This window comes from Cucurbita pepo, chromosome 7 (assembly GCF_057944985.1).
Source record: "Cucurbita pepo subsp. pepo isolate OVF chromosome 7, ASM5794498v1, whole genome shotgun sequence".
NCBI classification, from domain to species: domain Eukaryota; kingdom Viridiplantae; phylum Streptophyta; class Magnoliopsida; order Cucurbitales; family Cucurbitaceae; genus Cucurbita; species Cucurbita pepo.
Window position 1 is genome coordinate 8699309 of NC_141804.1, and position 13476 is coordinate 8712784.

Genomic DNA, 13476 nt, shown 5'->3' on the forward strand with positions numbered 1-13476 from the left:
TGCCGGGAATCGAACCCGGGTCTCCTGGGTGAAAGCCAGATATCCTAACCGCTGGACGACAACGGAAGAATTGTTTTGTGTAAAAAAACAAGAAACTCGAGAAGAGAGAATAATTGAAAATTAAAAAAAAAAAACATTATTTCCATTGCCGGGAATCGAACCCGGGTCTCTTGGGTGAAAGCCAGATATCCTAACCGCTGGACGACAACGGAAGAATTATTTTGTGTAAAAAAAAAAAAAGAAACTCGAGAAGAGAGAATAATTGAAAATTTCAAAAAAAGAAAAAAAAAATATTTCCATTGTCGGGAATCGAACCCGGGTCTCCTGGGTGAAAGCCAGATATCCTAACCGCTGGACGACAACGGAAGAATTGTTTTGTGTAAAAAAACAAGAAACTCGAGAAGAGAGAATAATTGAAAATTAAAAAAAAAAAAAAACATTATTTCCATTGCCGGGAATCGAACCCGGGTCTCTTGGGTGAAAGCCAGATATCCTAACCGCTGGACGACAACGGAAGAATTATTTTGTGTAAAAAAAAAAAAAGAAACTCGAGAAGAGAGAATAATTGAAAATTTCAAAAAAAGAAAAAAAAAATATTTCCATTGTCGGGAATCGAACCCGGGTCTCCTGGGTGAAAGCCAGATATCCTAACCGCTGGACGACAACGGAAGAATTGTTTTGTGTAAAAAAACAAGAAACTCGAGAAGAGAGAATAATTGAAAATTTAAAAAAAAAAAAACATTATTTCCATTGCCGGGAATCGAACCCGAGTCTCTTGGGTGAAAGCCAGGTATCCTAACCGCTGGACGACAACGGAAGAATTGTTTTGTGTAAAAAACCAAGAAACTCGAGAAGAGAGAATAATTGAAAATTTAAAAAAAAAAAACATTATTTCCATTGCCGGGAATCGAACCCGGGTCTCTTGGGTGAAAGCCAGATATCCTAACCGCTGGACGATAACGGAAGAATTATTTTGTGTAAAAAAAAAAAAAGAAACTCAAGAAGAGAGAATAATTGAAAATTAAAAAAAAAAAAAAAAAAAAAACATTATTTCCGTTGTCGGGAATCGAACCCGAGTCTCCTGGGTGAAAGCCAGATATCCTAACCGCTGGACGACAACGGAAGAATTGTTATGTGTCAAAAAAAACAAGAAACTCGAGAAGAGAGAATAATTTAAAATTACAAATAAATAAATAAATAAATAAAAATAAAATAGTTTCGTTGTCGGGTCTCCTGGGTGAAAGCCAGATATCCTAATCGCTGACGACAACGGAAGAAGTGATTTATGTGAAAAAAAAAATAACAAGAAACTTGAGAAGAGAGAATAATTGAAAATTGCCAAACAAAAATGATTATCCTAATTGATAAACAACTTCTGAACAATTTTTGTGTGAAAAAAACTTAGAGAAAAGTGAATAATGAAAAATTGCAAAAATAATAATAATAATAATAAAATTAAATATTTCCATTATCGAGAATCAAACTCGAGTCTCGGGAACAAAAGCCAGATATTTTACCCGCTGAACAGAAATGAAGAATGAAAAATAGCAAAATAATAATAATAATAAAATTAAATATTTCTATTGTCAAGAATTGAACCGAGTCTCTAAGATAAAAGCCTGATATTCTAACCACCACAACCAAAAAGTTGTTATATGTGAAAAAAAATAAGAAACTTGAGAAGAGAGAATAAATGAAAATTGTAAAAAAGAAAATGACAATAAAATTAAATAGTTCCATTGTCGGGAATCAAACCCGAGTTTCTGTTGGATAGAAATGGAAGAATTGGTGAATATTTTGGTCGCTCGAACCCAAGTTTTAGTGGGTGAAAACCAAATATGGTAACAGCTAGATACCACCGATGAATTGTTATGTGTGAAAAAAAGAAACTTGAGAAGAGAGAATAATTGAAAATTCCAAAATATATATAGAATAAATAAAATAACTAAATATTTTCGTTGCCGGGAATCAAACCCGATTCTCTTGAGTGAAACTCAAGATTTTTTTTAAAAAAAGCGATAAAATTAGGCCCGGTTAAAAATAATACGACACCACAATTAAAAACTAAAATTCAAATAAAAAAACAATACAAAATAGGTGTTGTTCTAGTTATTCATAAACAGGGGACGAGAACTGAATATAGAGTGAATACAAATGACGACCCGCAAAAAATACAAACTAATTGACGCCCCAAGTCGACACCCCTCTATGATAGCACATCTCCCGATCACCTCTCCACCTCGACCGGTACTTGAAAAGAAGAAGAAAAAGAGGTGGGTATAAAAATACTATATAAGCAATCTACTTGTAGGCTCTCATCGCTTCCTGAACTTAGTAAATTACCACCGGCTTCTCTTAAATCCTAAGAAGTTCTTTCTTGATGTCAACTTCTTATGTAGTCCCCTTTCCCCAAGCCGGGTTTGTCCTACCCACAATAGTGTCTCCTTACGTTGTCTACTCATGTAGTCCCTCGTTCCCTCACAAGACAAGTTTACAAGTATTCACCCGCTTCTAGACACAGTAGCCTCTACTTTTCATAGTTGAGAAATACTGCAAACTACGAAGATTTACTATTGCATCGAGATCATTCTTATTCTTTATTAATTTTTATTTCATTTCATGCTTAGATTCGTACGGGGATCAAAATCATGATTAGTCTTAAATGGCACTTTTTATAATTCATTTGGAATACCCGTCGATTAACTTTAAAAACTATTTTATTTTATTTCAAAAGTATTTTAAATAAGAAAGTTGTTTAATAGTTACGGCTTAAATGATTTAGAGATATCTTTCAAACTTCTAAAGTTCAAACTCTAAGTTCTTAGAGTTGACCTTCTTCTAGCCGAATCATTTGCTAATACTCGTGGTTGTACTTTCAGATATCCAAAGTTGTACCAATGCAAACTCTAAGTACTTTCAAATATCCAAAGCCGACCTTTTGTAATACATGATTAATTTATAGGTCAAAACATCATTATGATATCTATACTTCGGAACGCATTTCATTTTAGTTCTTGTACTTTCAGATATCCAAAGCTGCACCAATGCAAATTTGAATCAACCGAGTTAAAACAATATTAAAAAAAAGGAGTATTGTTGATACATCGGCCGAAAAATATAACTCTTACAACTTCTTTTAAAATCAACTTCCTCTAAAACAAACTCAACATTGCAAAAATTACTAAGTTATAGGCACAAAAGATTGTGTATGACTTTATTCCGTGATCTTCTCAATAGACGTGATCATCATATTACCTTTATCCTGGAAAATGATTCATAATAATATGATTAGTATTTAAAACTCATAAGTGACCCAATGCTGAGATCAATAAATACAAACACACTCACTATGGTTTCGTGCTTTATCAGACCTAAAATCATGTTTATAACCTTTGGTTCAATTTCATTCTCATTGTGGGTTTAGATGCATAATACTTGTCTACACATGACCCACACACATGTACAACCAACTAGGTGAATACCCTGTTTTCATAAACCTAGGCTTGCATATAAACTTAGGCACTCTCGCAAAGTCGAACCACGAAAAGAAATAGGACCCAAAATCATTCTTATAGGTATGTGACCATATAAACGTGTGAGCAATGTATAGACAATCTGCATGAGGTCCAGCAACTCATAGTATGATGCATACAATACTTCTATGTTATCATGTAATAAGTTCTCCACGAGGCTAACATACACAATCATGGCATTTCTAACATAGTTTATTACGTATTTCAATTCACGATGCCTCAAGAGTCTTTACACATGGTCATAAGATTTACATGCATGGAAGTTCGATACATCAAATAAATATATATATATAATCATATCATTACCATATAACAGGTAATAAACCACCACAAAATGTGTTAATTATACGACAAAAGAATTTCATCCAACTGGCCCGTAGACGTTCCTACAATGAGTCCACAATAGTTCATGCTCAACTTGGTGCTTCTAAGCTTGTTTTGGCCAAACTCATCTTACAATATTCATCCATTTGGGAAACTCATCTTATAGCCTATCTATGGAGCCAACATCATTAACTATCCTAAAATCAATCCTAAATAGTGTTAATAATATTTAATTATCACAAAACAATGGCTACACTCACCTATTATGGCCTTACTTATGTTAGGTAATTGGATTAAACCAATAACCACTGATTCATGGCATGTATTCGAACGACCAACCAACCACTGATCCATTGCATGTATTCGAATGACCAACCAACCACGGATCTATTGTATGTATTCGAAGGATCAACCAACCACTGATCAATTGCATGTATTCGAAGGACCAATTACAAGAAGCAATATAAACAAAAATCAAGAGGTCTTTACATTACCTCTTCAAATGCCCCAAAATATTTATAATATTAGTAAATCAATCAAGAAAAGAAGAATGGAGAGGCAACAAAAACTACTTCCACATTGGAGAGTGATTTTAAGACTTTTTGTTTTGGTAGTTGAACAACTATTTATTTCAGGTCTTATTTTCTTCATTTCTTCGATCTTCGATTTCAATTTTCATTTAATAGCTTTTATTGATAGAATGTTGGTCTATTCAAAGACATGTAATATTCAAGTTTGAAAATAATGGTGGAATACAAAAACCTTGGGTTTTCTTAAACCCTTTAGGTGTTCTCTTTTCTTTTTCAAGCCTTGCTTTAGGCTTGAAGTAAAACTGATTAATTCTGGGTGAGTCATTTTGGGATCTAAGAGTGACCATCATAGATTCCAAGTTCGATCGGAGAGTTATTCATCCTTCTAATCCGCTCTTAGTTGGAATCATTCGTTAAATTAGCTTTATTTGTAAAATTTTGCAAGGATCCTAAACGAACCTCTAGCTATAAGCCACTGATCAAGTATACAAGTGAAGCTAAAAGCCATAAAGAATAAAGAGAAAAATGGGTTCCAGGATAAACAACCCGTTGTGGCTACAGAAAAGGAGAAGAAACATGGAATAACAATCAGGACTTGGATGATGTTGATAATTAATAAATTTACATCTTCTTGTAAGCAAATCAGAACAAATCAGATGCAATATAAATGAAATTACGAGCAATAACTCACCTTGATAAACTGCTTGTGGGTCGAAATGAGCCGAGTTCATCAGCTAAGGCACCTACTTCCTTCTCTTGAAGTCGGAAATTCAAATGCTCAACTCCACATTTATAATCAAGAAAGACAAGAGCTACTTACTCGTGCATGCCATTGTCCCCATCCCCTTCACTTAAATCAAGATCAGCAAGCAACTCTTCAAGTGGTACCGAAGGTCCATCTTCCCCATCAGTCATTTCAGACGGTTGGTATTCTCGATTTCGGTACAACGATATGTTGAACCTCAAATCTGGATTCTCCTCCAAATCTCTCAAAAACTGTTCGTACTCCGAGTGCATCTTATCTTGCTCTGCTCTACCTTGATCTTTATCATCAACATCCATTTCAAGAGATTTTAGCTTCCACGATCGAGGCTTCCCACGCTTTCTCTGGCGTTTTTCTTCATAACTCTTCTTGATTAAAAGAGCTTCTGGAAGTTGAAGGCCCTTATATTTTTCTAGCTCCATATCATTACTATTGGCTCTATAGAGATCATAACCAAGGGCATAATCCCCAGGGTTTAGAATATGACCCAGATGGGTTCTTATGTTGAATATCGTGTCATTCCTTCCAAAGTCTGATACACGAGCTATCTGAGCATCGGCTAAAATATACTTCGAACCACTGACATTGACTTCAGTAGAAACATTCTCAATATCTAAAACGATATATTCGACAAGCTGCCTGCTAGTGAGTAGAGGCTTAAAGGATGTCCTCCAATACTGCTCCGCATCCAAGAAGCAGTGCCTTAAGGTTAATGGATCAAGCAAAGCCACGGAGTTTGTAACTTTAGTGCAAATTACAAGAGGGCCAATATTGCCCAAACTAACAGCAACTTTAGGAGGCAAGCATATCAAATCCTCGCGACATATTGGAGATAATTCAACGGAGAACGTGTGCTTATAGTTGTGAACGTTACTCTTAGAATCATGAGAAACAAGTTGTTTATCCTGGCGGCTCCTAATTGGAGCAACCTTTCCAATAAATTCCACAAACTTGACACCATGACTCCTATTAGAAAAGAAAAAGTCAATACCTTGATCCATTTGTTTTATCCTTATGGCATTGGCAGCAGCACTGTGCCTTAATATCAGTTGCTCCAAGAAGAAAAAGGTACGCCGGTGAGGAACGTGCTGCCGGAGTTGAACAGAAGCCACCCACTGGTCAGGATTGGCCTGGACCCTTGAGCAAGACTCGCACAAGTGATCCTGTACAACATACTCAACAACATAGGACTGTTCTAAAAGTGCTCCATGAAGGACTTCTTTCTGCACTTTCAACTTCACCTTGATCCTCTTGGAATGGGGTTCTGTCCAAACAAATTCAGCATGTAGCAGTTTAACCTTATTCATATTTTTTAACCTTTTGATACAGAATGTCAATAGTTTCTTTGATTCTAATTGTGCTTTGATCCAAGTTCGTGGTGGCTGCAAGTAACTTTCGCAATCCGGACAATGCATAATAGTCAATTGCTTCTGTAAACCTTCTGTGATGTCAACTTCGGAACACAAACACTTGACGCACATATTGGCAGCATTTGGTGCCATGGGAATTCCACATTTGCAACATAAAACACTGCCAATAGTCTGTTGAACTGTAAACAATCCTGTTTCTCCAGCCATAGTTTATACTCCTACAAAAGATGAAGCGACGAACACTAGGGTTGAATTCTAAAGCCCTTTGTTAAGCAAATAAGTTCGGAGAATGGATGAAAACAAAAACAAAACAATTCAATCAAGGCCAAAATCTAAATCTCTGATTCAAGGCCACCATGAGAAGGGCGTCAGATAAACCTATTCTCAATAACCGAACAACAATTTAGGTCCAGAAAATGATAAAGCCAATCATATTAAAAAAATTGATACAAACAACTGAGAGCATCCAATAACAAATCCTCTGATTAACCAAATCAACATCATATTATTCAATTGTGTCGTGATCATGTTCGTATCTTAAAAAAGAAAAATCGTGTTGCGATCACAAAAACCTAAGGATTTTCCTTTGCTGAGATTAACGCGAAAGAACAGAAATCTTAGCAAATTAATCACAGAATTACCTCGGAAGAGATCAGAAACAGCCACTCAGACGAAACGCTGTTCGTCGGAGAAAAGGATCGCGCAAGGGTCTGTTGCCGGAGCTACGAGCTGCTATCACCTAAAAACTCGCCGGAATTGGGCTGATGGCTGAAGGTTCACGAAAGGGTCAGAAAGAGAGTTTAGGGCAAAGTTTTATGTGAAAGATAATTTTAAAATTAATATAACTATCGAACTTTTCTAAATCTAGTCGTTTATAGAAACATGATATTTTTGGTGTTTCCATCGAACCTACAACGAATTTGTCATTTCTATGTTTTAAGCATAGAGTGACTCAATTTAGAACAATTGCATCCGAGCTATTTAATCAAGTTTTGATCAAGTTCGATGGTAGAATGACTCAATTTAAAACAATTGCATCCGAGTCATTCAATCAAGTTTGATGGTAGAGTGACTCAATTTAGCTCATAGATTTTCGATTGTAATAGGTAATCTAATTCTAGTATTATCTCTTGGTTGATCCAAATTACGTCTAGATTTTCGATCGTAAGAAGTAATCTCATTCTAATTTTAGTATTATCTCTTGCTTCAACAAAAGCTTGGATCGTTGGGCTGAAGATTAAAGTTGTCTTATCATAATGGAAAGTTAATTATTTTCAAGCAAAACAAATATGAATACCATAAGAAATAATCATAAATACAAGTTACGGTACTCGATCAACACTACACCATCACAGATAAACGCAGATACAAGTAAAATCATGATGAAATATACCCGCCATAAAAAAAAAAAAAACTCTCATCCCATAGCTTCTCAAAAGGCAAGGGAACTCGGAGTCAAGAACAAGAACACAATTTTATGAGTTTTTTATGAAACAAATGGTGTGTTCTAAATTTCTCGATCGGGCCTCGGCATCACTATATTACCGCAGTTGTCGGTCGGAGCGAGTCGGTTCGGTTATAACCTTGCAGCCCTTCGGAGAAGATAGGTAACAGGCACCATAAGGGCCTCTTGGTCGACGAGGTCGAGGACGACGCGCATCTAGAACAAATGCATCAGTACTTCACATAGAAATGGTGTCAATTGTGTCCACCACAAGGCAATGGCCAATACTATCACCTTCAATCAAATTTTCAAATTCAGTGATGATAGGGAATCTGCAAATAGAATACACACATTTGAGTATAAGGGTACGTTCATATAATTACCTTTTCCCGCTTCATTCTAAACTCGAATAGAACACGTTCTGAGCGTACCAGACGGTGGAGACTCGTGAGACAAAACCGATATGTTCCTTCGAATAACATCGGTCGCTTGAGAATATAAACCAGATAGTGTTTCGATTAGAAGAAGATTGTCTGATTATATGTTTTTTTGCAACAAATTTTCTCTTACCATACAAGTTCGTTTTTAATCTCGAAACCGAAATTTTGTTTCTCATAAGCGTTATAAATCAGACAACATTTGAAACAACATTATCATCATTTCATCATCTTTTGAATATTCGGGATGATTTAGCAAGAATTTCATTATCATATGTAACCGACTAATGTTAGTATATTAGTTTGTTACTTATCATTTCGGATATAAATGAACAAAAGCAACAAGTACAGTAAAGTACTTTTTAGCAGAAACTAAGAAACCTATCAATCCTCGTGTTTCAACTAATAGGCTATAACAGTCCAACCCAAGCCCACCGCTAGCAGATCCTCTTAGGGCTTTACCTTTCCGGCTTCCTTTCAAGGTTTTTAAAATGCATCTGCTGAAAAGAGGTTTTTGCACCCTTATAAAGGGTGTTCCGTTCTCCTCCCCAACCGATGTGGAATCTCACAATCCACCCCCCTTCAAGGCCCAGCGTTCTCCTTGGCACTAGTTAGTTCCTCACTCCAATCGATGTAGGATCTCACATACCCCCCCCCCCCCCCTTGGTGCCCAAAATCCTCGCTGGCACACCGCTCGGTATCCACCCCCCTTTGAGGCTCACCGTCCTCGCTGGCACATTGCCCAGTGTTTGGCTCTGATACCACTTGTAATAGCTCAAGCTAGCGAGGATGGCTTGCAGATATTGTCCTCCTTGGGCTTTCCCCTCGAGGTTTTTAAAACATGTCTGCTAGGGAGAAGTTTCCACACCCTTATAAACGGTGTTCTATTCTCCTCCCCAATCGATGTAGGATCTCACAATCCACCCCCTTTAGGGCCCAACTTCCTCACTATCACTCGTTCCCCACTCCAATCAATGTGTAATCTCATGATCCACCCCCCTACAAGGCCCAGCGTCCTCACTGGCACACCGCTCGATGTCCACCCCCCTTCGAGCCTCACCATCCTCACTGGCACATTGGGCATCCTCACTGGCACATCGCCCAATGTCTGACTCTAATACCATCTATAACAGCCTAAGCTCACCGCTAGCAAATATTGTCCTCTTTGGCTTTTCCCTTTCAAGCTTCTCCTCAAGGGTTTTAAAACGCGTCAGATAGGAAGAGGTTTCCACACCCTTATAAAGGGTGTTTCGTTCTCCTCCCCAACCAATGTGGGATCTCACATAGACAATACGGATTTCTAAAATTCTAAAGAAGATTAACCACTTATAGCAAAATTAACACGATCATATAGAAATGCTTCGAAGTATATTTTTCGGGGTTAAAAAATATATATAGATTTGCATCTACGTGTATAATATATATATATACCTCTAACAGTTCATATTTCAATAAGACAATAAGAGAGGATGACACAAAAACGCAGCCAATGCATCTTGCATATATAACACAATAACAAATCATGCGTACCTGTGCGAAAACGCTACTCGTGTCACGATAACGGAGGGGAAACTCCTTGAAGTGAATCAATTGAGACTGCTTCTATGATGCAATCAGCCTCCGACCAGGTCCGAGAGATCCTCTTTTGCCCAAGGGGAACCGGAATCCTTTTTCTTTCCCCAACGGAAACGAAACTCCACCGAATAAGCCGAGTTCTTTCTTTTTTCGTCTTTACAATTAGCCTCTATCCAAATTGCAAATTACCTCTTTCGCTAATTGAGTAGCCTCTCGTATATTTCCTTCCGAACAAAGAGAAGAAAGTAGAGGATAGTAAAAGTTGAAGTCCTCAAAGCGAGGCCTCTTTTCCCGATCCTCGTACTTCATGTTTTCAATCGTGTTAACATCGAAGGTTCCCGAACGAACAATATCGACAAATTTCTTGTCATTTATATGCAGTTTATGAGGTTGGCTGTAATCAATAGAACGCCTCTGAGCAGAGAAAAATATGGAGCCGACTTCGTTAAGAACAGCGTAAGCTTCTAAGATACGTCCTTCCTCACATAAAAGGGTGAGGGTGCTTTCTATAGACTCGGTTTCAATCTCGGTATCAACCTTGTTAATCAACTCCATCGCCGTTCGGGATTGTATCATCTCGAGGAGTATATCTCTTGCTTCTTCCATCCTTCCCTTGGCACAAAGACCTCTTATCAAATACAAGAAGCCCAAAAAATCAGGTGAAATGTTTTTGTTCTTGAACTCGAAAAAGGATGAAAGAGCACCCTCCATGTCACCGTTTCGACAATAAGCCTTAATTGCCGAGCTCACCGAGAATTCATCGGGACTAAACACTTCGGTCTCCATGTCACGTAAAAGCTTATTGGCTTCTTCAATTTGACCAATCCTAATGTAACCATCAATCATTGAATTGCAAATGTGGGTATTTGGTTTAAGACCTTTCGAGGTCATCTGATCAAACAACTGCCTTGCATCTTCCAGATATCCTTCTCGACATAAAGAGTCGATTAGCGTCCCATATGTGATTACCGTAGGTATCAAGCCTATTCTTTCGAGCGAATCGAAGAGCCGAAATGCTTCAATAAGACAACTTTGAAGGCACAGTCCCTTTATCACGATATTGTAAGAGACAATATTCAACTTTATTCCATTTGTTTGAGCGTAAACGCAGATATCCAGTGCCTCGATCATTCGTCCACCTTTACAAAGACCGCAAATTAGAATTGAATAATCAAATACGTCACCGGGCAAGAGATTACTTCCACTCTTCATCACAAGATTATAAGCATCGAAAAATCTCCCTTCTCGTACTAGCACTTTAAACACGGTATCAGGAACCACGCACGTTAAAAATTTATCTTCCATTTTCTCCGACGTCGAAAGATTGAACTTCGTACCTCGAAAATCTGCAATCGTTTGCTTAACAATGGGCTCAGCAAGGCCATATTCTTTCAAAAAGTTACCTAAAATGGGCAGACTAATCCATGTCTTTCCTTCACTGTTCAATGCTTTTATGAGTAAATAATACGTTTTCGTTTCGAGAAACGACCTGGTTTTTCTCATTCTTGAACACAATTCAATCGCCGTCTCCGAGAAACCTCTCTTGCATAGAAACCGAATAGCATCGTTGCATATAACATCGTAAACATCTCGTTCCAAATTTTCCATCCCGTGCAGCACCTCACAAAGCCCTGCTGCACCTTTTTGTTCAAAAATGGTTCGGATCAGCTTCTTATACACACCTACATCCAAACTCAAAACTTTCGGGTTCAGTTCAATAAAGACCTCACACGCCTTTTCGACTAGACCTTCTCTGCATAACGTTTTCATAATACCATTGTAAACAGCCATTGAATCACACGATGCCGACTTGAACTCATCGAATATCTCAAGTGCTTCATCAATCCTACTAATATTACAATATCCATTAATCATCGTATGGTACGTAACTGAATCTGCAACAAGACCGATTTCTGGCATTCTCTTGTAGAGTATATAAGCATCTTCGAATGCGCCAACCATAAACAGCGCTTTGATCATAACATTACACATGACAACATCCAGAGAAATCCCAGCATCTTCAAGTCTCGTTTTTGTTTCGAAAATTCCATCGATGTTCCGTTCTTGGACGTATCCATGTAAAAGTGTACTATATGTAATAACATCTCCATGTAAATCCTTCGAAAGTCTATCTGCCTCCGACGTTCTCCCCAGTTTACAGAGTCCATTAATCACAGTGTTATACGTAACAATACTCGGTTTTATCCCTCTCGTTTCCATTTCATCAAGAAGACCGAAAACACGACTAAAATCTCCTTTTCTGCAACATCCATCAATCAAAGTTGCATACATAAACTCATCCACCTCTATCTCCAAACCTTTAATCATTTCGAAAAGAGAAAACGCTTCCTCGAGTTTCCCTTTCTTGCAAAATCCGAGCATAATCACTGTATATGTAACCGAACTTGGTTCTAATCCTGATTTCCTCATCCTCTCTAAAACCCCAAATGCCTTCTCGACATTTCCCGACTTCGAAAGACCGTGTATCAGAACCGTAAAACTCACTATATCAGGTCTTATTCCCTTCTGAATCATTTCCCTATTCCTCTTGAACACATCTAATAACAATCCCTCAGCAACATACCCACAAATCCAACAACTATAGAAAACAACATCAAATGCCAAATTTTCGTTCTCCATTTTGCAAACCAAATCCTTAACTTCATTAACTCTATGCAACTTAGAGAGTGCGCTAGTCAGTGCAGTATAAGTCACCAAATTAGGTTTCAAGTTCCCCAATTCTTTAGCATTTTCATAAAACTTAAGAGCTAATTCAGGTTTCCCGATGTTACAAAACCCAGAAATTACAGAACTACAGACAAAATTATCAAATGGGTAGTTCACATTTTCATCAGACATTATCTCTAGAATCTGAACCGTCTCATTCATCAATCCAAGAGAGCTAAATTTATGAATCAACACATAAAAAGTGAAAGAAGAAGGCAAAATACCATGATTCCTCAAGCAATCCCGCAATACCCATAATGCCTTTTCCGGGTCTTGTTTGTCGAGACAAAGCCCTCGAATCAGCAAGTTCCATAAGCGATTTCGATGAAAATTTGAAGCCGCCGCCATCTGGGTCTTCAAGATTTGCTCTAATTCATCATATTTGTGGGATTTGAGGAGTGCCCATGTGAGAATCGAGTGAGTTTTGGAGTTTCCTTTGATTTGATTCGCGTTCATTTGAGAGATGAAATGGATGACATAGTTGAATCTGTGGCTCTGATATAGAACACGAAGGAAGTGATTGATGGATTTCAGAGTAGGAACGAAGCCGGATTTGAACAATGTTTGAAGACATTGGGTTTTCGAGGAAGCGTTTGAATAGAAAGTTGAATGACGAACTCGTTTGGGATTGAAAATGGTGGAAAGAAGAAGCATGGTTCCAAGGGATTAGAATTTGGAAACGCCCTCCATGAATGCTCTCTTGCAGGCGGCGATCATCTACTCCACGGAGAACGGCAAATGCCTTATGGATTACAGTATTTACTCTTTTCTTG

General features: G+C 37.7%; 2 protein-coding genes and 6 non-coding genes across 12 annotated transcripts in view; all 8 read right to left on the minus strand.

Annotated features, from left to right (window-relative positions):
* Window positions 1-66, minus strand: part of TRNAE-UUC (transfer RNA glutamic acid (anticodon UUC)) — a 72-nt gene extending 6 nt beyond the window's left edge. The window contains exon 1 of the tRNA in view: window positions 1-66. This exon is cut by the window's left edge and continues 6 nt beyond it. This is a non-coding gene — a tRNA (tRNA-Glu).
* Window positions 67-140: 74 nt separating this feature from the next.
* Window positions 141-212, minus strand: TRNAE-UUC (transfer RNA glutamic acid (anticodon UUC)). Its single transcript has one exon. It is a non-coding gene; the product is annotated as a tRNA-Glu (tRNA).
* Window positions 213-294: 82 nt separating this feature from the next.
* TRNAE-UUC (transfer RNA glutamic acid (anticodon UUC)) lies at window positions 295-366 on the minus strand. Its single transcript has one exon. It is a non-coding gene; the product is annotated as a tRNA-Glu (tRNA).
* Window positions 367-443: 77 nt separating this feature from the next.
* On the minus strand, window positions 444-515 carry TRNAE-UUC (transfer RNA glutamic acid (anticodon UUC)). The gene has a single exon. It is a non-coding gene; the product is annotated as a tRNA-Glu (tRNA).
* Window positions 516-597: 82 nt separating this feature from the next.
* Window positions 598-669, minus strand: TRNAE-UUC (transfer RNA glutamic acid (anticodon UUC)). Its single transcript has one exon. It is a non-coding gene; the product is annotated as a tRNA-Glu (tRNA).
* A 382-nt stretch (window positions 670-1051) lies between these two features.
* Window positions 1052-1123, minus strand: TRNAE-UUC (transfer RNA glutamic acid (anticodon UUC)). The gene has a single exon. It is a non-coding gene; the product is annotated as a tRNA-Glu (tRNA).
* Window positions 1124-3089: 1966 nt separating this feature from the next.
* Window positions 3090-7321, minus strand: LOC111799085 (uncharacterized). 3 transcript variants are annotated; one of them, XR_015421578.1, is made up of 3 exons: window positions 7162-7321; window positions 5079-6738; window positions 3090-3262 (listed from the first exon to the last, which is right to left on the minus strand). XR_015421578.1 is itself a non-coding variant. In XM_087125116.1 (2 exons), exon 2 carries the CDS (start codon window positions 6725-6727, stop codon window positions 5204-5206), a length of 1524 nt encoding a protein of 507 aa, XP_086981242.1. In that variant the 5' UTR covers window positions 6728-6738; window positions 7162-7321; the 3' UTR covers window positions 4944-5203. The 3 variants fall into 3 exon arrangements, 2 of the variants coding, with proteins under 2 accessions (XP_086981242.1, XP_086981243.1); XM_087125116.1 differs by lacking the exon at window positions 3090-3262 and having other exon boundaries at window positions 4944-6738; XM_087125117.1 differs by lacking the exon at window positions 3090-3262 and having other exon boundaries at window positions 4944-6898.
* A 479-nt stretch (window positions 7322-7800) lies between these two features.
* Window positions 7801-13372, minus strand: LOC111798286 (Pentatricopeptide repeat (PPR) superfamily protein). 3 transcript variants are annotated; one of them, XM_023681344.2, is made up of 3 exons: window positions 9932-13372; window positions 8348-8433; window positions 7801-8258 (listed from the first exon to the last, which is right to left on the minus strand). In XM_023681344.2, the coding sequence occupies exon 1, from the start codon at window positions 13355-13357 to the stop codon at window positions 10139-10141; it is 3219 nt and encodes a 1072-aa protein (XP_023537112.2). In that variant the 5' UTR covers window positions 13358-13372; the 3' UTR covers window positions 7801-8258; window positions 8348-8433; window positions 9932-10138. The 3 variants fall into 3 exon arrangements, with proteins under 3 accessions (XP_023537112.2, XP_023537111.2, XP_023537113.2); XM_023681343.2 differs by having other exon boundaries at window positions 8348-8452; XM_023681345.2 differs by lacking the exon at window positions 8348-8433 and having other exon boundaries at window positions 7801-8296.
* Window positions 13373-13476: the final 104 nt, after the last annotated feature.

Bases quoted from the DNA above. Each gene is read 5' to 3' on its own strand.
- LOC111799085 (XM_087125116.1), bottom strand. From the start codon at position 6,727: ATGGCTGGAGAAACAGGATTGTTTACAGTTCAACAGACTATTGGCAGT.
- LOC111798286 (XM_023681345.2), bottom strand. From the start codon at position 13,357: ATGCTTCTTCTTTCCACCATTTTCAATCCCAAACGAGTTCGTCATTCA.